The 27,125-nt window shown below is 41.5% G+C and overlaps 2 protein-coding genes and 1 pseudogene across 5 annotated transcripts in view; 1 reads left to right on the top strand and 2 right to left on the bottom strand.

The window, feature by feature from the left end:
- The window catches only part of LOC123499195 (dynamin-like 120 kDa protein, mitochondrial), a 31,954-nt gene extending 28,101 nt beyond the window's left edge, over positions 1-3,853 (bottom strand). For 2 of the 4 annotated variants that reach the window (XM_045246921.1, XM_045246920.1), the window contains exons 1-3: positions 3,739-3,837; positions 2,370-2,448; positions 436-639 (exon numbers count right to left, since the gene is read on the bottom strand). In XM_045246921.1, coding sequence (XP_045102856.1) covers positions 436-639; positions 2,370-2,448; positions 3,739-3,767 — 312 coding nt within the window. In that variant the 5' untranslated portion in view covers positions 3,768-3,837. Of the gene's footprint in view, positions 1-435; positions 640-2,369; positions 2,449-3,738 lie in introns of all 4 variants that reach the window. The other 2 variants (XM_045246919.1, XM_045246922.1) reach the window with 2 other exon arrangements.
- A 486-nt stretch (positions 3,854-4,339) lies between these two features.
- Positions 4,340-11,492, top strand: LOC123499194 (cell division cycle-associated protein 3-like). The gene is made up of 6 exons (XM_045246918.1): positions 4,340-4,449; positions 5,467-5,608; positions 6,271-6,354; positions 6,800-6,968; positions 7,514-7,689; positions 8,782-11,492. Exons 2-6 carry the CDS (start codon positions 5,489-5,491, stop codon positions 8,977-8,979), a joined length of 747 nt encoding a protein of 248 aa, XP_045102853.1. The 5' UTR covers positions 4,340-4,449; positions 5,467-5,488; the 3' UTR covers positions 8,980-11,492.
- Positions 11,493-12,253: 761 nt separating this feature from the next.
- Positions 12,254-27,125, bottom strand: part of LOC123499291 — a 31,754-nt pseudogene continuing 16,882 nt past the window's right edge.

Here is a 27,125-nt window from a genome sequence, read left to right as displayed (position 1 = left end):
GAAAGCCTTGTGGAAATGTGGTACATAAGTTTTGTATGCAGTACAATGATGCGCCCTTTGTTTACATTCCACAGGTTGCATACAAAGTTACATACATACATACATTAGTGTACATTATAATGACTTAAATTAAACTACCTAAATGTTTAACTTCATAATTTTTTACTTTCATTAAACCTTTCACTGTACTATGATGCACTCTCACTTTGCTTATTCTCAATGGAAGTTCAAATCAGGGGTTAAACTTGTTATAATCGGTTCGCTTAACGAAGTTTCGCTTAACGAAGTGTTTTTTAGGAACGTAACCCCTTCGTTAAACGGGGGTTGCCTGTAATGAGCTCTGAGCTCGTTCCGTAGGGTAACGTCTGGCTGTCTCGTCAGAGACTGCAGCAGATCAAACAGTGAATTACACACTACCCAGCTGTGGGGCCACACCTTGGCTAGAGCGCTGCCTCCTGCAATGCTCCCGCCCAGGAGAAGGTAACGTATCTTGAGAGCACCACGCAGCACCCGGGCCACCAGCATGCCAATGCCTCTCTGGGGCGCGCTGTACCTAGGCTCCGGCAGCCGCAGCAATGCCCCGCGAGTGTTATGCAGCGAGGTGAAGTGTCTCGCTATGGGCACCACCACTTGCCCTAGCTGAGAATGAAGAAAGGAAAAGAATATTGCATTATTTATTTATTTATTTTTTACATAAGAGGGGAAATCTGGGCAAGGGCAACAAAAATTATTAAATAAAAAGATCCACTTAGATGCCAGTCCCCAAGAAGGTCTGCGAGAATTAGCCACAAGAATAGGATAAATATCTTGAAACCTCCCTCTTAAATGAGAATGAGCAGATGATTTATAACACCAATGTTTTAATTAGAGATGTACCGATACCAAAATTTTGGCCAATTCCGATACCGATACCACCTAATTGGGCTGATACCGATACTACTACTTATAGTGATTACTGCACTGGACACCAGGATGAGTTGGTGGACGGCGAGCGTTATCAGATGGGAGGCTTTGTTTTGGGGGATGCTGTAAGTCCTTCTGAGAACGTTTGTGAAATAGGAGCAATTCTAGAAGCTTTTTGAAGCCATTTGCAAAGGTAAATTACTCAGTAATTGCAATGAATATCTTCTCAGTCTTCTGATTCTTGTCACTTATTTGAAATTCTTACTCCTTTAGCGACCATTTCGTCTTGTGCATTTTCATTATTAATTTTATTGACGATATTTTGGCGATCAAAAATATTTTTAAAATTATTAAAATTGTAAAACAGACACAAAATATTAGCAAAAGAAACTCATTTTGTTGTGTATGTTTCCCTTTAATTAAATCTGACATCCTTTGATATTAATTCATTACACATTAGTAGACCAATTCAGAAAAATGAGCTTTCACCTAATCTTTTCAATTAAATAGAAAAAGTTTAGTTTATTCTAAATTTCTAGTGTATTGCTATGATCTTAAATAATTAATATGCAACAAATTATACACAATGCACATGATTACAAAACAGAATCGTTACTTTCTTAGTTATGGAATTTTACATCCTTAGGTTAACACAAGTAACTCAAAAATTAAACTTGCATTAAAATTAATATACATATATAATTTGAGCTTCCACCTATTCCAGTATGATATCTTGGAAAAGGCTAGCACTAGCACTGTTAATTATAAATCAAATAAGAATATGCTGTTATTTACAATAATGCAAAATGCCTAACTATATATATATATATATATATATATATATATATATATATATATATATATATATATATATATATATATATATATATACCAAATCATTTTGTTGGATTCTCAATATCTGAAGTTTGACATTCTTAGATTATAGTTCAAAAACATAAGCTTTTCACCTGTGTGAACTTTGTGTGGGTGGAGGAGCAGCGTCTGACTGAGAGACAGTGAGAATGCGTGGTGACTCATAACCGACTGTGTGACAGGATGCCGGAGTTCAGCCTATACACGTTTCATACACGTCCAATTTAGAGGTTTTGGCTTATTACCACAGAAAACAGTATTCTATGACATACGGTAATCACCATAGAAACTTAATACGCTGTATTATATTAATTTGGTACCATCAACATCTTATATTGAATATATCACTAAGTAGTAAATTCCTTTTAGGTATCGATACCGATACTGATACCCAAAAAATGGGCCGATACCGCCGATTCCGATGCATCGGTACATCTCTAGTTTTAATGATCCAAGTGTGGGATATTGTCATTGTGAGTCAGGCAAGGGAAAAGACTGTTACAATACTGAGACAACACAATGCTATTAGTAACACACAAGCCTCGGTGATCCAAAGAGGCAGCAATGTCATGAGCACAACCCACCACACTTACCGCCTCTTGTTCTCCACGGCCAGACAGCTTCTGCCGCGCCCACCTGGCCTGTGTGCCGCCCACCACCCGCACCGCATACCTGTAACACCAAAACCAACTCTGCATACTGCTTCTATGGTAATTATTTGTGGGTACAACACTGTCCAGGCCTCACTATAGACTGTAGTGTAAAGTTTAATAGTTAGTGAGATAAATGATAAGCTGGTGGTGATGGATATTGACATGCTCCTATCTCTTAATTACCAAACCCCTTTTTTCACCTTTTATCTTAAATTACTACTTGATGTGTTCTGTGTCAATCTGATAAGTGAGTTACAGTACAAGTTTCTTCACTTCCCAGTAATAAGAGGATTATAGAAACAACCTTGGTACATTAACTTCAAGACTAACAATTTATTTCAGGCCAAAAGTACGATAAAAGGATCACCAATAAGGCCCATGAACTGAATTATCATAAACCAAGCCCAAAGATTGGCATGGCTTTGACTGTGACTTTGCCGCTGGATCAGTGTGACTGTTTGGCCCCCACAGTGTGATTTATGACTTTTTTCTGGTCTGACTGCTAAATTACATTGTAAACTTTAATGCAACATCAGAAACATGCTTTTACAAGATAGAGAAATGCATCAATTATTCTTTCTTTTTTTTTTTTTGTTAAAACACAGCCTAAACTAATATCTATAAGTCATCCTCCTCCTCCATGCCCTCCTGGCCAATCTCCTCCTGCAGCTGCAGCAATTTCTTTAAAAGTCTTTGTTCTTGTTCAAAGTTGTGGAAAATTGGCAGTGCAACTTTGCTTAGTTCAACTTCTTCAAAACCTTTGCAACGTTGACATTCATGGTGTGGCAAAGGTGCAAAGTTACAATTCAGTGTTGCAGTGCCCATTAACCAAACCTAACCATACCAAACTCTCGGACAAAGACACAAACGTTACTGCAATACTATCTACTTCTGGCACAATATAAAAAGTAAACAATGATAATCAATCTTTAATATAACAAACACTACACACACACACACACCACCCAGACAACACAGCACTGAAACACAGACACAAGCGCAAAGACACACAGGGACAGATGAGTCGTATATAAAATAGATCTGATGACAAAAATTACCGGCGAAAAGGAAAATAATACATACTGGAAAATAAAAACAATCTCAGTAAAACCACACACATTCCTTAATCCCCCCAGTGATACATGGACACTTGCCCCTCAACTACACATTCCTGCAGGGAAAAAACTAAATAAAACAAAAAATACATAAACTTGACGGTGGATTGGGAAACACTCAAACACGCCGTATTTAACTACTTCTACAGCACGTACACTCGTCTCACCACACAGAAAGAAGGAATAGCACTCACCCGAACCTTCCCTTCACTAATTTATACATTTTGCCGCACTGTCACAAAGAAAATAAGAAAAATTAACAAGCCGCTAACCCCGCCTGGCCTGAAGCGAGACCAAGGGGGACTGACGGGGGAGTGTCCATCAGCCGTGTTATGATCTCTATTTCTGCTTATTTTAGTTCATTGCTCATTAAATTTATCAAAACCAGTACTTAAAAATACGCGAGTTAATATTATTGTAGTTTTTTCTATGGGGAACGGTTATTTAGGGTCATGGAAAGTGTTATTTACATACCTACCTATAGTTTTTGTGTTTTAATGGAGAGTAAAATCAGAACGGCTAGAAAGAATGATTTATAAACCTCCTGCAAAAGATAATTAAACTTATATAGAAACAGTGAAAAAATATAGAGAGAGACATTACCGCCAGAAGACAATTATAAAGAACTCTTGTGATAGTTCATTATATAGACTCTTTGTGGAATAGAATACTTTGAAGATAACTAAAAAAAGTTACTATGTATATCAACAAATGAGTTTGTCTATCTAAACACTTGAAATAAAGAAAAAAAAAATAATAAATGATAGTGTGCTCGTATCCCTTTGAGGCCTCGAGGCGGCAGTTTGTTTACATTTTCAAACCTGCGGTGAAGGACGGGTGACCTGCGCAGGCCTGACCTTTCCTGACATACGCCTTTCTCGCTACCACTGCACCTCACACACCATGTACATGTGCTCCTCCTCATCGTGTGTGTGTGTGTGTGTGTGTGTGTGTTTTGAAGTTTATATATTTTTTTCGTATTTTCGTTTCAAGTGATCAATATTTTATGTATTTTTGGTGCATAGTTGTATCCAGAGCTATTTTTTTTCTTTTATCCTTTCTTTTCTTCATTTATCCTTTTTACGTATCCATCTTTTCTTTCTTTCCACTTCTTCCTCCGTTTTTTTTCCCTATTTCATCTATTGTCATTAGCTGTTTCTCCTTGTTTTTCCCTTGATTATTGTTATCGTTATTTTTTTTTTTTTTTTTAGCATTAACTTAATTTTTTTTTTACTTTTTTTAAAACTTACTATTTTACCTTTTTACTCTTCACTCTTTCTTTCACTCTTGTACTTTTTTTTTTACTCTTATATGCTCTTTTGAACTTTTTAATCTTCTTTTACTCTAATATACTTTTTTTTTACTCCTTTTTACTATTTTACTCTTTATTTCACTTTTTTTACTCCTACATTCTCTTTTTTTACTCATATACTCATTTTACCCTTTTTACTCTTTATTTACTCGTTTTTTATTCTTATTTTACTCTTTATTTACTTTTTACTCTATTTGCTCTTTTTATGCTTTATTTACTCTATTTTTATTCTTATTTCCTACTTTTTTAGGCTTTTATGTGTATTTACTCTTTTTTTCTCTTATTTACTCACATCTTACTTTTATTTACTTTTTCTACCTTTTTTTGCTCTTATTTACTTTACAATCTTCTCTTTTTACTCCTACTCTTTTTAGCCTTTCTTTTACTTATTTACTTTTTTCTCCTTATTTTTCTCCTCTTTTACTCCTCTCTACTTTTCTCTACTACTCTTTTACTCTAACTATTATTTACTCCTTTACTCCTATTTTTTTTTTACTTTCTTCCCCTTTTTTTAATTCTTTCTTTTACCCCTTTTTTTACTCTTTTCTATGCCTTCTTACTCCTTTCCATCATTATTTCTAGCATTAACCTTGCCCCCACCCTCCCCCAGCACCACCACCACCACCACCAGCATGGGCGGCCTTACCAGCAAGTACCTGGAGGAGATGATGCACACCCCCCCTCGCTCCACCCACGTCCTCAAGAGTGACCCCCGCTCCCCCTCAGACAACATCACCAGGACACCCATCTCTGTTAGTGTGGCTTTGGGGGGGGATGTTGGGGGTTAGGATAGTGTTGGGTTAGTTTAAGTTAGGTTAGGTTTGAGTAATTTAGGGTAGAATAGGAGGAGGGTAAGTTTAGGGCAAGATTAGGTAAGTTAGGTTAGGTTTGGCTAAATTAGGGTGGGGTTGGTTAAGTTAGGGTTGGTTTTAGTAAGGTTAGGGTAAGTTAGGGAAGGTTTGAGTAAGTTAGGGTAGGTTTAGGGAAAGTTAGTGCAAGGTTAGGTTAAGTATTTTTTTTTGGGGGGGGTGATAAAGTTAGACTAGGGTGTGTTTAATGATGTTTTGTGTTGTGTTGTGTTTTGGTTAGTTGGGTGTGTTTGTGGTTTGTGTTGTGTGGAATGATTTGTGTCTTTACTTATTTGTTTATTTATTTATTTTTCATTTCTATTTTTTATTTTCTCTGGATAATTTTTGTGTACTAGTTTGCTGAGTTGATGGTTTGGTTAGTTGCCCACTAATACTAACATGTCTTCAGTGATGTTTCTCTTTTATACTACTACTCCAACCACCACCACCACCACTGCCATTATTACCCTTATTACCCCCATTTCTACCACTGCTACCACCACTACTGCAAACAACAGTAACAATAATCACCACCACCACCACCATCACCACTAATCTTCTGACAGGTAACCGACACCCCTGAGAGGGGCAGCAACGGCACCCCAGCGACCAAGGTGCTTCCCTTTGACCCACGCTCCCCCAGTACCGAGGTGAGCTAGAGGGATGGCCGGGAGGGTACACTGGCCTGTCACACACCTTAACTATTGGCAAAAGGAAACTGGCTAAATATTCTGATCTCTGTACCTGACTAGATAATTAAGTAAGGGAAATGATTAAGTTGAGGAATGAGATGATGAATAAAGAAATGATTGAGTAGAGGAATGAAATAATAGATAAAGAAATGTTTAACTAGAGGGATAAAATGATAGATAAAGAAATAATTTAGTAGAGGAATAAAATGACAAATAAATGTTTGAGTAGAGAAATAGAATGATAGATAAAGAAATGATTTAGTAGTGAAAGAAAATGATTGCTGAACAGTAAAGAGTTACCCAAAATAAATACCTTGAAAACCTCTCTAATAATAATAACAATAACAATAACACCAATAAGTCTCCTGCACCTCCCGTCACACTAACCCACACTTCCTCCCAGCTGGAACGCACCCCCATAGTAGTGGAAACAAAGGAGACACGCAGACGCCCGTTCTCCCTCAAGCCGTCCCGCCTCATTGACCCCAGCACAGTGGCCATCAGCGAGGACCTGGACCCTCGTTCACCCACCTCCAGGGTTCCCAGGACGCCTCTTAGTGACCAAACTCACTGTGAGTCTGTAGGGAGGCTGGAAGAGTGGGAGGGATGGTTGGGAGAAGTGGAGGGATGATAGGAGAGGTGGAGGGAAGATTAGAGATATGGAGGAAGGCTAGGAGAAGAGGAGGGAGGTTGGGAGAGGAGGAGGAAGGTTAAGAGAGGTAGAAGAATACTGGGAAAGGAAGAGAAATAGCTAAGAGAGAGAGAGAGAGGAAGGTTGGAGAGGTGGAGGAAGACTGGAAGAGGAGAAAGGTTGGGAGAAGTGAAGGGAAGGTTAGAGAGTTGGAGAAAGGTTGGGAGAGAAGGAGGAAAGGCTAGGAGAGGTGGAGGAAAGACTGGGAGAGGAGGAGAAGGAGGAAGGTTAGAAGAGGTGAAGAAAGGTTGGGAGAGGAAGAGAAAAAGCTAAGAGAGATGGAGGAAGGTTGAAAGAGGTGAAGGAAGGCTAGAAGAGATAGAGGAGGGGCTGGGAGAGATAAATAAAGAACTAAGATGTAAGAGAAAGATTTAATATTTCACCTGTACACCAAAACACACACACTCATTCTTCTTACTCTCTCAGCATTCACAAACAAGGAAGTAAGCGAGGACAGACTGAGTGGCAAGGAAGTGCAGGGTGTGGAGAAAGAAGAGAAGGGTGAAGAGGAGAAGGACAACCAAGACGACCATGAATCCTCTGTCTCCTCTTCATCAAGCAATGAGGAGAACAAGGAAGTGTTGAGTGAGATGCCACAAAAGGCATGTATCATCCAAGATTGGCATTAATCACTTGTCATTATAAGCTTGCATGGTGTCAGAGGGAGAGGATGATGGGGACAGAGCCTTTTATATCTATCTTGCTATTTCATATGATCACCATTAACCCCTTCAGCACCAGGACACGTTTTCTTATTCATTCTGGTTACTATTTCATGATTTTATACAGCTTCAGAAACTTATGTGGGGATTAGAATAGTGAAGACTCTGGCCATTAATCTGTAGACCTCCATAGACCCTTCCTAATGTCAATAAAATTGTCTAATCACACCCAAAACTCAAGATAAAAAAGCGTCAGTATTGAAGGGATTAAACACTAAGATTGTGTGGTGTCAGAGAGATGATGATTTGGAGAAAGTCTTCTGTATCATTTCTCTTTCATATGTTCTCCATCAAACACTACAAGCTTGCGTGGTGTCAGGTAGATATGGAGAGAATCTTTTGTATCTGTCCTGCTCTTCCTTACGTAATTCACAAGTTAAATAGATAACAGGATGGGGAGTGAACCTTGTTTTGTATCTATCCTGCCCTTCCATATGTCATTCACTTGATAGATAACAGGATGAGGAGAGAGTCTTGTTTTGTATTTATCCTGCTCTTCCATATATATAATTAATTCACTTGATAGATAGATAACATGATGGAGGGAGAGCCTTTGTATCTATTTTGCCCTTCTATATGTACTTCACTTGATAGATAGATAGCAAGATGGGAGAGCCTTGTTTTGTATCTATCCTGCCTTTCTATATATGCTTCACTTAATAGGTAGATAAACATTTATCTTTGTGACACTGACTGACATGGTTCTCTTATGCTCATGTATATCACATAGGCGGGGAAGGATCTGGTAGTGGAATTTAAGTCTTGATATAATGTGTTAGATTTCCGAGACCAAACTGAACCATTTGTTTGTGTCCGAGATTTGAGAGGGGCTCCATTTTATTTTTCCCATTTATTTATGTCTGAGATTTGAGAGATGCTCCTTTTTATTTTCCTCTCTATTTATGTCTAAGATTTGAGATATGCTCCGTTTACTTTGCACAATTTAAAACAGAACCATTTGCTGTGTTTCAGGAGTTGTTGAGCCTGACAGGGAGCAACAAGAGGAGCATGAACACCAGCCGCAACCCTCAGAGCATCCTGCAAGCCAGACAGTGCCAGGCTATAGAGGCAGAGTACACCAAGAACCAGCAGGTCATTTTCACACAGCTGGCAGAGGAGACCAAGACACCCACACTCCCCTCCAACACTCAGTTTGTGGAGAACATATAGAAACCCACCCAACACAAATGATGGAGGAATTATGTAAGTTTCTCTCTGACACTGAAACTTGCCCGAAATTTTGTGGCGGATAGGAAACGAATACTCAAAAGGCCTTCCAATATGTTTTTTTTTTTTTTTTTTTTTAGAGGGTATGTAAGATTTTCAGCCAAAACACTTGATGGAGGAGATATGCAAGTTTCTCTCAAATACTGAAACTTGCCCATGATTTAATACCTGATAGGAAACAAGATATTCAAAAGACCTTCCAATATATTTTTTATAGAGAGTATATAAGATTTTCATCAATAATATCTCATGGAGAATAAGATATATAAGTTTCTCTCTGACATTGAAACTTTCCCATGATTTTATACCTGATAGGAAACGAGATATTCAAAAGACCTTCCAATATATATTTTGTAGAGAGTATGTAAGATTTTCATCCAAAACACCTGATGGAGAGCAAGATATGTAAGTTTCTCTCTGACACTGAAACTTGCCCAAAACTTTATATCTGATAGGAAACAAGCTCTTCTAAAGGCCCTCCAGTATGTTTTTTGTAGATGGTATAGAAGATTTTCACCCCAAAATAACTGGTAAAGAGCAAAATATCTAAACTTCCTTCCAACTTTCAATGTGTAAGATAGAGGGATTATCTTGATACAGCTAATTAAAAAAAGCAAACAAGATATTCAAGCAGTTTATGGAGAATATTATAAGATTTTCACCCAAAACACCAAGGAAATCTTGACACAACTGATACTGAGCAAGAGATCCAAGGTGGCACTCTAACGCTGGTGACTTTGTAAGCTTTCTACCCTATACATTAACATATCTTTGCCTTCCAACTCTCTGTACAAGACTTCCGGCCAAGACAACCAACCAGCAGTGCAAACTATATATCAAACGCTGTGCTCTACATGTTAGTGGTAATATGGGGAGACTTGGTTAATGGTTAAGTTAAGTTAGGTTTAGTTTGTCCCGGCAGGTTTTGCTTGTGTATTGCGGTTTCTTGTGCTACTCGTGTATATATTTCCTCTCCCAGTACGCAAACATACCCGTGCCTTATAGCATTTAGTGTCTGTTATGGTGTCTAAGCTTCTGGTGAGGCTGCTCTTCATTCTAGTTAACTCTTGTGATGTCTCTTTAATTCAGCTCAGCCCTTTACTGCTATACTTGTTTTGTTTACATGATCACAGAAAAAAGGATCAAATTTAGTCCTTCCCGGGTTACATGATTACTTAAGACCAGTACAAATTAACAAAGTATATGCTAAGTTGTAAACCATTATAAAAAAACATTCCTCAACACCCATTTGTTCTTTCCAGGTTACAAAACTAAGAGAAAGAGATTAATTTTGCTTTCTGATCCTATAGCTATTTAAGGACTACAGTACAAATAAATATGAAATAAGTGGTAAAACATTATGAGAAACAGTTTATAGCAGTGAAAGGGTTGGTAATCTTGAGAAGGCCAATCATGTAGTGTTTGTATAAGCTGGGCAGGGACTGGCTTATGTATCTGAATATCCAAGCAGCTTCAGGTCCCAGTAACTTCCTGCCAATGAATTGGGTACTATATCTGGCTCAATTCAAAGGTCCAACAAACATTTAAGCCTTTTCATGTGCCACTACTAGCAATATTCTGGGATTCCTTGGGTCCTTTTCTCTTTAAGTGCCAATTACTTCCTACCAATGCTCTGGGTACTATAACTGCCTCAATTCAAGGGTCCAACAAACATTTAAGCCTTTTCAAGTACTACTACTAGCAATACAATAACTGGCTGATTTGATTTCAAGGGTTCTTTTTCTCTTCAGTTGCCAGTTACTTCCTACCAATGCTCTGGGTACTATATCTGGGTCAATTCAAGGCTCCAACAAACATTTCCTATTTCATGTACCACAACTAGCAATATTCTGGGATTCCAAGGGTCCTTACTTACCAATTCTCTGGGTACTATAGCTGGCTCATTTCAAGGGTTATTTTCTGTTTTCTCAATTATATGCTCAGATTGTCTTCATATAAGCAAAACTGGACACAATGACTAACTGATTTTAATGGTCTTTTTTTTCTCTTTGGTTACCAGTTACTGCCTAGCAATTCTGTGGGTGCTATAGCTGGCTGATTCCAAGAGTTATTTTCTATGTATTTTCAGCTAGATACTCTTGGATATTGGGTTCATACTAGCAATACTCTGGGTACAATAGTTGGCTGATTTCAATGGTCCTTTTTCTCTTTGGGTATCAGTTACTACATGTTAATTTTGTGGGCACTATAGCTGGCTCATGTCAAGGGTTATTTTCTGTGTTCTCAGCTATACTCTTGGGTTGGGGTTCATCTCTGAGAATATTATTGTGCCATTCTCCTCTGGTGTGTTAGAGGAGTGTCATGTGTTGATTGCCAAGTGCCACAAGAGAAGAGAGGTGATAAGGTGAGGTGTGTTCATATAGAGTTCTTCTTTTGTCTGTCCTTTCTTGCTACTTGCATACATATACTGGCGAATAATAAATACTATATCAAGATATGTGTGTTTTTTTATATTACTGCTGCACTGTTCCTCGTTCTATAAGTTACTATCATTAATAAAAGAATCTCATTGAAGGTCACTTGTTCACAAAATAGAATAAGGAAGAAATGAAAAAGAACGAAGCATAAAAAAACTTGATAATGAATGAACGATAAGGTAATGTCACTTGTTCATTATATAGAAACAAGGAAGAAACAAAAAAAGAATGATGCATGAATTTAGATCATATGAAAAAAATGAAAGAATGAAGCACAAAAGGTCTTGATAGTAAGTGGACAATAACAAGGAAGCAAATCCAATACATTACAAGAAAGTGGTCAGCAGGTAATGGGACTTGTACTTGTTATTGTCTAGCTATCCATATACCAGTCTGGCAATCTCACACAGGGCAGCTTTTCGTCTAGTCATTTTTTGTTACCTTTGGCCAGATCCCTTCTTGCATGAAAAAGGAAAAAAAGAAAGTTCCACACTCACCTGTCATTCACACTTACCCATCAGCCTCTAGTGGAAAGGAACAGTATCGTGGACCACTATTCTACACTCCTGGTATTTACACAGCTGGCCTGGTACTTATACAAAGCCTGACAGCACACACTGGCTCATCTCTGCCCCCTCAAAGTGAGGCTGTTCCCTTCCCTGGACTTCAATCCTTAGCCCACGGTGAGCGTTGAGTGCTTCCATTGGTACACTTGTTACTGGACACTTTACTCTACACTGTTCAGATTCTGTCATTTCCTCCAGACTGAAACAGGCAGACCATCTTGATAATGGCTTTATTACTGAGACACATTGAAAGGTATATCTGAACAACATACATTAAATATCTTCTTTAAAACAAACATTTCAATTGAAGTTATGTACATATATTCATACATTTTCCTTCCCACATGTGTGAGTCTTGATAAAAACACTGCCATTGATTTGTGAACCTGTGTCGCTTAAAGGTTCCTGGCATGGGTGAGTGCCTCCAGTGCCCAGCATGGTGAGTGCCACACACTGGCACTGTGGGGACCTAAATTGTTTCACACTCAGAAATGGTGAAAACAATACTGGTTGTAATGCACTCAATTCATAAAAGGATGAGCTAGCATAGATAAAAAACTTATATGCACATGTGTATAATTGTGATGAAAATGGAATATTAACAATTCATTTTATCATAGTTTATGACAAAGTTTAACTTTGAACCAAAATTTCAGAAAGAATAAGAGATCTTTCTGTCTCTGATCTCTTATGATTCAGACTCCTATAGTTGTGATGGAAAACAGAACACTAATACTTTGTGCAATTATACAATTCTCAGTTTGTGAAAAGAAATTTAACTTGTAAGTGTGTGAAACTGAATTATTTGAAGCTACAGTCTCTCCATCCACTAAGAAGACAATTCATGAGCTGTCCACACTCACAATATAAAACAATATCAACACATCAATCAAAGTTAATTCCCTTGGATAACAAATGAACCACCTGGAGCAGTGAAAAATCTCTCGCAGGCAACTACAGGAAGAGGCGGCGATGTAGATCCAGCACACCACAGTTCCCCAGTCGGCAGGAGTGAAGGAGGGACACACCGCACACCAGGACACATGACGACACCTTTCATTCACCCACTAATCATCTTCCATTCACCCATCACCCATCTCTTTACAGACAGCAAAACATCAACATGCTTGACGGCAGAGAGAGAGAAACCAGCACCACACACAGTCGGTCTCCGCTCACACAGACACCTAAAGCTACACATTGATACTGTAAGGGGACTTCTGCGGTGTGCCGTGGCTGTTCTGGGCCTGGTAACGCTGCAGCAGGTGAGTCAGCTCGGCCCCCAGACCATCACTGCCGGGAGCATCCATCTTCTTCCTGCCCCGAGCCTTCACACCCTCGCCGCCTCGCCCCTCCGCCCTCAGCAGTTCCCGGTCACACTCAGCCTCCGACAGCTCCCTTGAGTCAGAGAACCCTGAGGGAGGGTGCAGTGGTCGTGGGGGGGTGAGGGGGGAGGAGTTTCCGCTAGATGAAGAGCCGTTCTGCGCCCTGCAACACACTCCCTAGTCAGGTGGAGACACAAGGAGTAACAGCGAGAGTAGTGATTTGTCACGGTGTTTAACGTATAGTCAGGGAGAGGAAGGGTTGAGACGCCCCGTGCTGGCTGCCAAGCGTGCCTCGGTCTGCCTGGGTGCTGAGGGGGGCGTCATATGCACTGGTGGGCACACGGATGCTTTCTGTACAGGGGATCCTTTGTTTATGATGGTCTTCACTGATTGTCCCTGTACATTCCCCTTTATTGACTGTTTTTGTGATCAATTTTATTATTTTTTATCAACTGTATTTCCACTTGTCTGTTTTTACAGTTATAAGTTAGGTTTTATATCCAACATATGATTTTACAGCATTAAAGCATTAACAGAGATGAGTGACAGTGTAGCTGCTTACTTAGGCTGGTACAGATTTACGCAGCACATGGGTTTGCAATGTGGTGCATAGGAACAAAACTCCATCATAAATCAAGGATGCCCTGTAGTGGTGTGGCTGTAATAGGCATCACATGCACTGATGGGGGCATGGCTAGATTCTGTAGTGCTGTGGTTATAATGAGGGTTCATTGCTCAGAATCATTGAGTGCCATGATGCATTTCTATATTCATTCTGCTTACTATTTAGTGATTTCATACAGCTTTAGAAACTTATGTGGGGGATTAAAATAGTGAAGACCGTGGCCATTAATCTTTTGAACTTCATAGAGCCTCCCTAATATCAATGAAGTGGTCTAATTGTACACTCTCAAGGTAAAAATGAGTCCCAGTATTGAAGGGGTTAAGAATTCACATCAGGTTATGTAGCTTTGAATTAAAAGTGAAGTTAGGTACTGGGTGGGCAAAATAAATAATTTGTTTTGTTGGCATCCTCAGAGTGACTTGTTTCCTTGCCCATCAAGACACTTCAGCTTGTTTCCCTGCCCATCATGACACTACAGAATTGTTTGAAACTTGCATGCAGGCCAGTGAGTGTGTGTGTGTGGTGTGTGGTGGTGTGCCTGTGTGTGAGGCAGTGAAGGGGTGCATTGTGTTCAGTCAGTCTGTGTGCTGGGGTGAAGTTTGCTGTGATATGCAGTGATAAAGAAATGGTAATGGTAATCTACACAATTATGAAGACTTTTTAGTATAAAAGGAATTTTGTCTGCTGTCCATTAAAGTGAAAATAATGGCTTAATTATATACATCAACAACAAAAATATTAGTTTCTGTTTACACACACAGCAATTTAGTGGATAAGTAATGATTAAGTAATGATAACAATTCTTTACACAAATATACCAAGACATTTTAGCATGAAGAGACTTTTAGTTGTCCATTATAGCAAAAACAATAACTTATGAACATCAACAACAAAAACACTGATTCTGACAATACTTGATACACAACTTAGTTAATAACAATAATTTAAAAAAATCATAAAGTGAGGGCAAGGCAAGCAGGCAGGAAGCAAGGTGGCAAGCAGGAAGGCTCAACACACACTACTAGACACAGTATCAGTAAAGAAAACAATATAGAAATGGGGGCAAGACAGGCAGGTTAGCAGGCAGGAAGGCTCAACACATTACACAATTTAGTAGGAAAACATTGTAGTGAGGGCAAGACCAGCATCAGTGGGGCAAGCAGTGGGTGCAGGATGGCTCAACACAGCGCAGGGAGTGAGGAAGGGAGGGTAGGGTGGTGGTGAGAGCCGCAGCAGCCAAACTCCACCTACACAGCTCAGCCTCCTCTACCTGAGACTACCTGGCATGGCGGACAGGCGGCAGGGGATGCGGGCCCACTCTCCCCCCCACAACCATCCCTGCTCCCTGCTGCTGCTGCTGCTGCTGTTGCTGTTGCTGCTGTGTGGGAGGCAGCTGCTGGATGTAGTGCTGCTGTGGCGGGACCTTGGGATGCTGGTAGTGCTGCCGCTGCTGCACGGGGGAGGTGGATGCGTCGTTGCTCTCGGTGCTGGAGTCCCGACAGGAAGCCTCACCTGCAGGGAAGCACCAGGTGAAACTCTCATTATTGTCTTTTTTTATGTGTGATTCTGGCCAAGAGCAACAAAAGGCTGTGAAGAAGAAGGGTAACAAAAGACTGAAAAAGAAAGATAAACAAAAGAAAAGAATGCACACAAAACGCTGACTTGTCACTAACAATACAAACACTAATTTTATTCTACCCATCCATCACTATATTTTAAAACTAATTTCTTCTTTTCTCTCTCTTTTTCAGATTTTAAGCTCATTATTCTTATCACTCTTTGAATTACTTGCTCTAAGGACTTACCATGAAACATCAACTCTACTTTGCTATAAAATATCACCACCACACACCACCACAACAGGATTGCAGGCTGGTGCTATGTGTTGTACCTCACCTCTACTGTGGCTCTGTGACTAGTACTGAAGATGTCTTTTGTGCTAACCTACCATAATCTAATCTGACCCAGCACAAAACACCACCACAAGAGAGCTACAGGCTAGTGTGGCATTGTGTACTTCTGCTACAGCTTTGTGACTGGAACTGATGATGTCTTTTGTTCTAACCTACCCTAACCTAATCTGACCTAGGGCAAAACACCACCACAAGAGTACTGCATGCTGGTGTGGTATTGTGTACCTCTGGTGTGGCTTCGGGACCGGTGCTGTCGCTGCCTGGTGTCCTTGGCGCTCTCTGTCCATTCCCGTTGTTCTGAGGAGGTTGGTGGTGCCCCAGGGGTGGAGGCGGAGGGCTGGGCGGCTCCAGGGAGGGACTTGGGTCTGCTGCCGTACTCCCCTCGGCCTCGACTGCTGCTGCTGATGTAGGATATTTCTGGTGGGGAGGAGGTGGTGTTAGTCTGTTGTTGTAATGTGACTCATACTAACTTCACTTACTGTTTCATATAGGCAATGCAGTATCAGTGATTTCCTTTCCCTCTCTCTCTTTGTATATATATTTTTTCAAGTGTGATATTGTAATATTGTATTAGTGATTTCTTTTTTCTCTATATATATATTTCTTTTAAGTATGATATTTCTGGTGGCATTATAAGTTTGTGGCTTTGATGTGATTGAAGCTAACATATCCTCACTTTTTCTAACACAACCAACCCTGCTTCCTGACAACATATACAACTCTAGCTCTCCCTGACAACCTTCCTTTCTAACATCACCAACCTTCCTTCACCATCAACCATCTCTCTATCTGACACCACACCTCTCCTGAACAATTAACACCCATCCAGACAACCCTCAACTCTTCTACATGCCACCTCCCTTCCTTCCTTTCAAACATCACCAACCTTCCTTTACTATCTCTCTCTCTGACACCACACATCTCCTGAACAAGCAAGACCCAACCAGACACTCTAAACCTTTTCCTTCCTTCCTTCATAGCATCACCAGCCTTTCTTCATCATCTTTCCTCAACAGCCAATCAATTTACCTCCTACACACATCCCTCCCTTTTCTATACACCGCCTACTCACCTGTCTCCTTGTAGTGAGACTGTGCCCTCTGCCGCCCAACCTGGCCGTAGGAAGGGGACTGCTGGGGTCGCCTCTCACTGTGGATGGGGTGGTCGAGGCAGTCTCTTGGAGTGATGGAGTGAAGGGACAGACCATACTCCAGGGTTCCCTCTGAGCTCCCCACGCTGCCCCAGGGAAGGAGGGGAGGCACACAGGGGAGGAAGGGAGGTCCAAGAGGGAAGGTAGGGATGGGGACAGCCAGGATGGGAGCACATAGGGGCAGGATAGGAAAGGGTAGTGAAAGGGAAGGGGATGGATAGAGTAGGAAAGAGTAGACAGGAGGAAAGAGAACCAGGTAAATGATAGGATATAAAAAGATAGAACAGAATAGGACAGGAAAAATAAATAACAGATGAAGGAATAGGAGATGAAATAAGATATGATAGGATACGAAAGTAGAAGCCAAGAATAAATGTAAGGGAAAAGAAGAGAAGAGAAGAGAGAGAGAGAGAGAGAGAGAGAGAGAGAGAGAGAGAGAGAGAGAGAGAGAGAGAGAGAGAGAGAGAGAGAGAGAGAGAGAGAGAGAGAGAGAGAGAGAGGAGGCAAGGGTAAGGAGAGAGGTGGGAGACACAAGGATAAAGTGAGAGTAGATAGGATGGGATTTCACTCTCCTATCACTCATTCACTCACTCTCACAAATAGTAATAATAAAGATAAAAAAAAAAATAACACGAAAAAATATTGAAGTCGCCCATCAAATGAAAAAAATGAAAAAAAAAAAAATAAAATCCTATCTCTTATATATAAAAGGTTAAGTCTATGTATCAGAGTAATAAGCATAAATAGGAACTAACTGCTATTGTTTTGTGAAGGAATTGTAACATAAGAAATTTAAGACAGAATTAACATTGTATTTTTCAGTTATGTTGATGGCTTGAAGTTTGACAATAGTAAGGAACAGTGGTAGTGGTGGTGGTGATGGTGGTGACTGAGATGCCTTGGTGGTGGTGACAGTACTAGTGATGGTGAAGGTAGTGGTGATGAAGATAGTTTCCATATTAGTAGTAGCACTGTTAACATCATGACAATGGAGGTAGTGGTGGTAATGACTAGGTGACAGTGGTGATGAAAGGAAAGCAATGGTGATAACAGCAGTAGTATCAGTAGTAGTGGTGACAGTAGTGGTGACATTACTAAGTTATTTGTACAGTATTAGTAGTGGTGGTGGTTGTGTCAGTAGTAATGGTAGCAGTAAAAACACCATTAGCAGAGGAGGTGATGGTGGTGGTGGTGTCAACAGTAGCAATAACAGTAGTGAAAACATCAGTCTTAGCAGAGGAGGTGGTGGTGGCGGAGGTGGTGATGTTGGTGGTGGCTGAGGTGGTGGTGGTGGTGGTAGTGTCAATATAGTAGCAGCAGTAGTGAAAACATTATCAGTATTAGCTAATGGTGGTGATGGTGGTGGTGGTAGTGTCAATATTAGCAGAAGTACTGAAAACGTTATTATTATTAGTTGGTGGTGGTGGTGGTGGTGGTACCTGAAGGTGGCGTAGGGACAAATCTCGTAGGGGTCTGACGTATCATCCTGTGTCTTGAGGGAGGCCAGGGATCCACGGGGCTTCTTGGTAGGGGTGGGGGAGTACAGGTGGGCACGGGTCAGCTCTGAATTGCGGGCGTTGTCATCCTCGCCACCACCACCCTTAGTATCCAGACTGCCACCCTGCCTGTAATGTCCAGTAGAGTGGGGGGCAGTCAGGGAAGGGGTCAGGGTGGCAAATAGAAGGCTGTACTGTAACTCAAGATAAAATAGGCAGTGAAGTTAGGTCAGGTTAGGTTAGGTTAGGTTTGGTTAGTAATGCTAGACTGCCCTTCTGCTTCTTTATGTCCCAGTTTGAAGGTCATGGAAGGGTCGGGAAGGCAGATATGAGGCTGTACCATAACTCAAGGGATAATAGATAGTGAAGTTAATGTAACAGTTAGGTTAGGTTACTTTAGATAAGGTTAGGTTAAATTAAACTGCCCTTCTGCCTCTTAATGTCCCAGTAAGAAGGTCATGGAAGGGTTAGGGAGGTAGATAAGAGGCTGTATATTAGTTAGGTTAGGTTACTTTAGATAAGGTTAGGTTAAATTAGTAACCCTAGACTGCCCTTCTGTTTGCAATGTCCCAGTTAAGTGTCAGGGAGAATATGAGGCTGTACAGTAACTGAACAGGATGCAATAAGAGTGAAATCAGTGTAATACAGTCACTCTTTCACTGCAGAAGAATATAACGCAAACACACTTGCACACCATGAACTACAAAGATTGGTACTTGTGTGTATTCTAACTATGAGTACTGGAATATTTAAAAACATTCTGAAAGAAAGTCCAGAAAATCACAGTAACTTCTGTTACAACTTGTTAGAACTGGAGATGATGAAGTATAGATTACAGAAGAAGGTAAATATTAAGAATGGTGGTAAGAGGTGAAATTTGGCCATATTTTAACTTTCCCCACTCAAAAAACCCACTTCCCTACCAAGTCTCCAATACTGAAGGGAGTAGGAACTAAAAACAGCAGGAAATAAAGCTGCATTCTTAACATTTACCCATAAGAACATTAAAAATAAAGGAAACTGCAAAAAAAACATCAAACCTACACATATACACACATCAGCCCCTGAATCAAGAGTAACAGAGAAACTTCCTTCACACTCACCTGTACCCATCATACCTCCTCCTCCGCACTGCCACACACACACAGATGATGAGGGCAGTGGCCAATAGAAGGGCACTCACCACGCCGGCCACCACATGCGCATCCAACCAACTCGCCCCCATCCCCTGCCCTGCCCCACTGCCACCTCCCACCAGCACCTCCTGCACTGCCTCAGCTGTCATGGAGCCTGTGGTCAATAAAGAGTGCTTGTGTTATGTTTGCTGGGATGTGACTCGAAATGTATACTGCGGCACAAGAAAATGTAAACAACTGAGTGAGATACAATGATGATAATGATAGGAAGGTGAAGGAAAAGAAGATGAAGAAGAAGCAAGAAGGAATAAGTAAATAGAGAAGTGAATGAATATGTAGACAGGTAAACAAAATAAAATCAATCAATCAATATAAAACTAAAGATGATACAGGAAAGAAAATAAATAAGTGAATGAGATAAGATGATGGTGATAATAAGAACATAACAAAGAAAAAGAACATGAAGAAGAGGCAGAAGAAGGAATAAGTAAATAGATAAATGAATATATAGAGAGATACAACAAAATAAAATTAATCAATCATTATGAAAACTAAAGGAGATGACAAAGGGGAGAAAAAACAACACAAATTAAAAAATTAAACTACAAATATATGAACAAAGAAGCATATCAAGTCATTTCAAACTCTGCTACACCTAAATCAACTCAACACCACATCAACTCCCCTCCAGCCACTCACCCCCACCGCCACCACGCAGAGCCACGCGATACACCACAGTTGTGTCCCCTGCTGAGGAGGCCGCTGTCACTCTCAGCAGGTGCCAGGGTGCTTCAGGGAGGTCACACAGGCCCAGGTCTGCTGTGGCGCGGGACAGGCGTGCATAGAGGGGCGTCCAAGGAGGTCCCGTGCCACCCCCACCTGTGCCGCGCTCCACCTGAAGGAAAGGGATGTGATATGAAGGTTTAAGTTTTCTTCTTTTCTTCAGACATATAACTTTTTTTTTTCCATCACACATATTGCTATTTCTCAACCACAGTTCCTTGCATTACAATTTTCTCTTAACCCCTTCAGTACTGGGACACATTTTCATCATTAGTTTTGTCTGTGATTAGATTATTTTATTGACATTAGGAAGGATAATGGAGGTCAGAAGATGAATGCCCAGAGTCTTCCTATTTCAATCCTACCATGAGTTTCTGAAGCTGTATAAAATCACCAGATAGTAAGTAAGTAAGCAGAATCGATATGGAATTGCAACATGGTACCAAAGAGATTAAGGGACACAGTGAAGGACTTAATGAGGGATGAAGGTGTGTGGAAATATGGTTTTGTGAATTGACAGTTATAGTTATTTCAGCTTTTTCCTTGTTTTCCTTCAGTCTAAACCCTTTTGTCCAGTAATCCTTCCATAGAACTTTATATCTGAAAAATTCTTGTTAGTTTTGAGGACATTAGATATAGGAAAAATAGTAAATACAGTGACTTTTCTTCTCTATGTAAAATGGGTTCTAAGTAAAACAACGGGATTTGTGACAGCATACCTTCCAGTGTGTGACGGGACAACCTGCTTCTGGCCAAGTGTACAGTCTCAGGGTGACACAAGTGGCATTCACCTCCACCACCTGTGCAGGATGTGGCCGGCCTGGAGCTGATGGGGCAGGAGTACTGTGTCAGGCATTCATTGTTATGTCTTTCAAGAATTCTCAATCTCCCTTATTTGTTGTTTATTGTTTTCTTTACCACCTAAAAATCTCCATTGTCTATTTTTTTTATCTATCATTTTGTCTATAAGGTGGGGGAGGAGCAGCATGTCAGTTTTTTTATATTTTTATTTATTTATACCACGTGGGCTTTTCACGGGAATTTCTGGGCTAAAGGGGATACTTTTTGGGTAACTCCTATCTCAAAGCCCACCCGCTAGGAAACCATTGCCCCGAATGAGGAAGCCCAACCTACACTCGGACCATGGACAGGATTCGAACCCGTGCGCTTGGAGACCCCTCGAACCCCAAAGCACGCATGGTTCCACTGTACCACGGCGGCCCCTGTTATATTGCTTTGTCTTTTAGCAATTTCCTATCTATCTTATTTATTGTTTATCATTACTTTTACCACTTTAGGTTTGGTTTGATTTGTTTCCTATCTATCTCATTTACTATTTATCATTTCATTTACCTCTTTTATCTGTTCTCCATTGCTTATCTGTTTTTATCTATTACTTTGTTAATTAGAAACCTGTACTACTTCAAATAGAAAGGTAAAGGTGAAGTGAAGAAATGTTTTAGAATATCACAGTGGCTTGTCTTCTATCCTACCCTGCCCTCCCTCATGTAATCAAGGAAGGAAGAAAGAAAGAAAGAAAGAAAGAAAGGAAGGAAGGAAGGAAGGAAGGAAGGAAGGAAGGAAGGAAGGAAGGAAAGAAGGAAGGAAGGAAAGAAAGGAGGGAAGGAAGGAAGGAAGGAAGGGGGAAGGGAGGAAAGGAAGAAACATTCATACTTACGACTGCCAAGGGTGCTGGTGACAAGAACAGGGCTTGGGGCAGAGGTTCCATGGGCATTCCAGGCAGTCAGGTACAAATGGTGGGGTGCTCCACATGCCAGGCCCCGCACCACCATGCCCTGCCCTGCTGGATCCCCCGGTGTCTCCACCCACTCCCCTGCTTTGCCCCGGTGGTGAAGGGTGTAGCCTGAGGGGGAGGGAACAGTGGTGGTGAGGTTGTGGTGAGGCTGTGGGATGGGGAATGGAGTGAGAAAGAGATCAAACAAAGGGAATGAAGAAAATTTGTGAAAGGGATTGAGGAAGGAATCTGATAAAGGGAATGAAAAAGTATGTAATCTAAAAGGGAAATGAAAAGTAAGCTGATACAATGAAAAAGAATGGGAAAGGAATCTAATGTTGTTGAAAGAGAACCAGAAATAAATATTATATAATGGAAAGGGAATGAGAAAGAAATCTGAGAAAGGGAATGGAAAATGAATGTAATGTTATGGAAAGGAATTAAGCCAGGAAGGAATCTCTGGTGTCCTGACCTAGAATGGGTGCACCACCATCCCCCTTGGGAGTAAGGGTGATGTTGAGAGAGTTGTGGGAGGCGTGGGCGAGGGTGAGGGCAGGGGGTGGCGGCGCTGACTCGGCCACCACCAGATGAGTGAAGCTGTCCGTCCCCTCGCTGTTCCTCACCCAGCATGTGTAGTTGGCTGTCTCCCGCACCCCTGGGAGGAAGGGTGGAGGGATGAGGAAAAAGTAAGAAACACATGAAGCTAATGAAAATTACTACATATATCTGCTCTTATTGATTTCTTAACTGGTTTTCTGTGGTTTACTCTCCCATCACATGGAGGCAATTCTCCACCAATACCTGTGAGGTGCAGGTCTCCCCCTGGCAGGAGCTGCATGAGGGGGCCATTGGTGAGGGGCGACCCACCCTTTGTCCAGGAGACTGTCGGGGGAGGTGATCCCAGACCCCGGCAACCTAGTGTCACCCCCGACCCTACCCCAACCCGCCACACCCTTCCTCCACCCCCGACAGCTATGGGGGCATGGGAGGGAGTGGCCTTGGGTAGGGCAGTGAGGTGTGGGGACGGGCTGCCCTCACCTGCCACTGTGGTTGCCGTCACCCACACCTGGAGGAGGCAGAAAGTGTGAATGTTACTTTTGTGACTTGACAGTTTCTCATCGCTTCCCTGTCACAGTAACCAATTCTCCTTACCTGTACAGCTAACCCTTTCACTGCTATCACCACTCCTTTCCTTAATCACTAGCCACTCTGGAAACATCTTTGATATGGCCACCTCAAAACATGAAATTGAATAAAAACTACAAAATATATCCTTTTTATATCCTCTTGTACATTTCACCTAAGTTAGAACAAGTTTCCCATCTGATTGTTACTATGGGAAGGTGTGGCAAACAGTTCTCTTCATGTGTGCTGGGTTGAAAGACTCATGCTTTTCACCTCAGTCAGTACAAGTGTCAGTAAAGCCTCACCTGTACTCTGGAGGCAGGTGTGAGGCCCCTCAGCTCCCGCCAGGTGGCCTCTGAACCGCCAGCACCAACCACATCCCTCACTGGCACCTGGGAAGATAGGGACTTAGGCTCTCTCTCTCTCTCTCTTTCTCTCTCTCTCTCTCTCTCTCTCTGTATGTGTGTGTGTGTGTGTGTGTGTGTGTGCGTGCGTGTGTGCACTGACCTGGTCATCCCTGGCAGAATAGAGGGTGTAGTGCAGGATGGTGCCGCTGGAGGGGCGGGGAGGCGACCAGGTCACTATGAGGGAGTTGGGCCCTGTCACTATGACCCTCACTCGTCTGGGTGGCCCTGGCACTGTGAGGGTCAGGAGACACTTTACAGGACAGTCCACAGTCTAGCATATCTTCAGGTTTGGTTCTTTCTCTATGGTACGATACTATAGAAAGTTTAACCTCTCCAATAATGGGACACATTTTTAACTTGAGATTTGTGTACAATTATACCTTTTCATTTACATTAGAAAGGCTCTATGAAGGTGAGAAGATTAATGGCCAAAGTCTTCACTATTTCAATCCTCCACATAAGTTTTAAAGCTGTATAAAATCACCAAATAGTAAGCAGAATGAATGCAGAAATTCAACATGGTACTGAAAGGATTAAACATATCTAATAGTCAACTAAACATAGGTCAATATATCAACCCATAACACATAGCTAGATCTCACAAGATATTTCAAGCAACAATAAATTTTCAGCTTCTTTTCTCTACATTTCGATATTAGAGAATGTATAAGAATGTTAAATTATCAACCAACACTTCCACAACACACAAGGAGATGCACATGGATGAAGGAACAAGACTTAAGAGAGGACATACAGAAAGTGGCATAAAAAAATATAGTTTCCTGTATTGCTGCATCACACTCTGGAATGGGTTAAATAAGGAGGTGGTTACAGATGTTAGTGTGAGCCAATTCAAATAGAAACTGGATAACTAAAGATATGGAGACAAGACAAATATAACTAGGCAAATACAACTAAGTAAATACATGCTAAGCTCTCCCAATGCATGCACCTTCTAGTCCTGTCAAGTGCACAAGTTTTCTCTCCCTTCACACAGCCCTTCACTACCACCTGTCTGCCCCTGGAAGAACAACACCCCTTCTCTCTGTTCTTCCTGGTGACACAAGATATCCTCATAATGCCTCACACACTTTCAACTTCCATATCTCTGAACTCTCCTAGTGGCTCCTAAATTGCAAAACCTCATTGTCAGGTGAACTAGACACACATGCAGCTTTTCAACCCAAGAAGACGTGCTCACCATCATCCTCCGTCACACAGAAGACTGGGTTGTGAGGGGGACTGATGCCCACCTCGTTAAAAGCCTTCACCCTCACACTGATGTTGGTGGCAGGTGGCAGGGCATCCAGGTTCTTCTCCAGGTTAGTTGTGTTCACTTCCCAAGAGCTGCCTGGAGGAGAGGAAGTAGATGATAAGTAATGACACAGAGATGAGTTGAGAGGAGCAAAAAGTGGAGGTATGGGGAAGTGAAGGAAGTATTGTGTTTAGAGGAGGGAGAAATAGAGGCAAGATGAAGGAAAGTTGAGGAAATTATTTAAAGGAATGAGAAATGAAGGTGGAGGAGAGGTGAGGGAAGTATTGTGTTTAGAGGAGGGAGAAATGGAGATAAGATGAAGGAGAGGTAAAGGAGTTGTGTTGAGAGGAGGGAAGAGAGAAATGGAGGTACCTACACTGGACAGACACACAGACATACAAACAAACAAACGGACAGACACAAATTCAACTCACTGGCGGAGGAGTGGTGTGTGTGGTGAGCGCGGTGGGTGTGCCTGGTGGGTGTGGCGATGACAGTGTAGCCAGAGACTGGGGTGTGGGTGCAGTGAGTGGGCGGGGGGGACCACCACACCCGCACCCCACCCCTTCCAGAGTTCCTGCAGGAGACACCCGAGGGGGCACAGGAGGGGGCTGCAGAGGAAGAGAAAGAGGAGATGAGGGAGTTATAATTTTAGTCCCTTCAGTACCATGACACATTTTCATATTCATTCTGCTTATAATTTGGCGATTTTACAGCTTCAGAAAATTATGTGGGGATTAAAAATAGTGAGGACTCAGGTCATTAATCTTCTGACTTCCATAGACTCTTCCTAATGTAAATCAAATTGTCTAATAACACCCAAAACTCATGGTAAAAATGCATCCCAGTACTAACGGGGTCAAGATGATAGAGGTGGAGGAGTCATGAATGAGCGTTGATGAGTGAGAGAGAGAAAAAGTGGAGGTATTATGGAGAGCTGAGGGAAAGGAAAGAGGGTAAAAGGATGGGAGGAGGGAGAAGTGAGACAATTGTGGTGAGAGGAGGAAGAAAGGAAGGAGTTATGAAGGAGAGAGAGAGAGAGAGAGAGAGAGAGAGAGAGAGAGAGAGAGAGAGAGAGAGAGAGAGAGAGAGAGAGAGAGAGAGAGAGAGAGAGAGAGAGAGAGAGAGAGAGAGAGAGAAAAGAGAAGAAAGTTAAGATTTGAGAAGCAGGAAAGTGAAAGAACCATTGCATTGAGGTGAAAACAAAATAAAGGAATAAGAGGAGGAAGACAGGATTGTGAGGCAGCTTTCACCAATGACACCTCCCATGAAAAACAGTGAAAAATACCACTTCCAATAGAAATAGAAGTAGGAAAAATGCTCTGTCAAATTAACTGTACATCAAACACTCTATACATCAATTAACTATAAAAACAAAGAACTGGATCCTCTGCCTCTTAACCACCACACTCTCCCATCCTTTCACCCTCCACTAAACACCACAAGCCACCACAAGCACCACTCTGTCCTCCACAACACCACTTACCATCAACACCAGTGGAGTCAACAATTCTGGGTGAGGAGAGGGGTCCTGGTCCTGCCCTGGTGAACGCCCGCACTGCCACCTCATACAGGGACGCTGGCACCAGCCCCCGCACCTCATACTGCTCCACTGCTCCACATCACCTGCAGGAGGGAAAGAACATGAGTGTGCTGGAGCTCAGACAGAGAACTATACAAAAACTTGCAGCAGAGGAGAAAATAAAGATCAATTAAATAAACGTTAATCACAGGAAGGAGTTTCAGAAAGGAGAAAAGGGAGGTGAGGGAGTTATGGTTTTATGATGAGAGATTGGTGGAGGTATAAAAAGGGTTGATGGTTGAGAGAGAGAGAAAATGGAGAAGTTATAGAGAGTTGATGGAAAGTAATGATGGTTGAAGATTGAGAGGAATGAGAGGTGAGAGAATGATTGTGGTGAGAGAAAGGAGAAATGGAGGAGTTACGAAGGAGGGTTGATGGTTGAGAAAAAGAAAAAAATGAAGGCATTGTGAAGAGTTGAGGAAAAGGAAGGAGGGCTGAGGATTGGAAGGAGAGAGAGAAGTGAGGAAATTATCGTGGAAGAGGAGGGAGAAATGGAAAAATTGTGAAGAGTTGAGGGAGAGGAAAGAAGATTAAAGGTTGAGGAGGGAGAGGT

Source organism: Portunus trituberculatus, chromosome 49 (assembly GCF_017591435.1).
Source record: "Portunus trituberculatus isolate SZX2019 chromosome 49, ASM1759143v1, whole genome shotgun sequence".
NCBI classification, from domain to species: domain Eukaryota; kingdom Metazoa; phylum Arthropoda; class Malacostraca; order Decapoda; family Portunidae; genus Portunus; species Portunus trituberculatus.
This window is presented reverse-complemented; position numbering and strand designations above follow the sequence as displayed.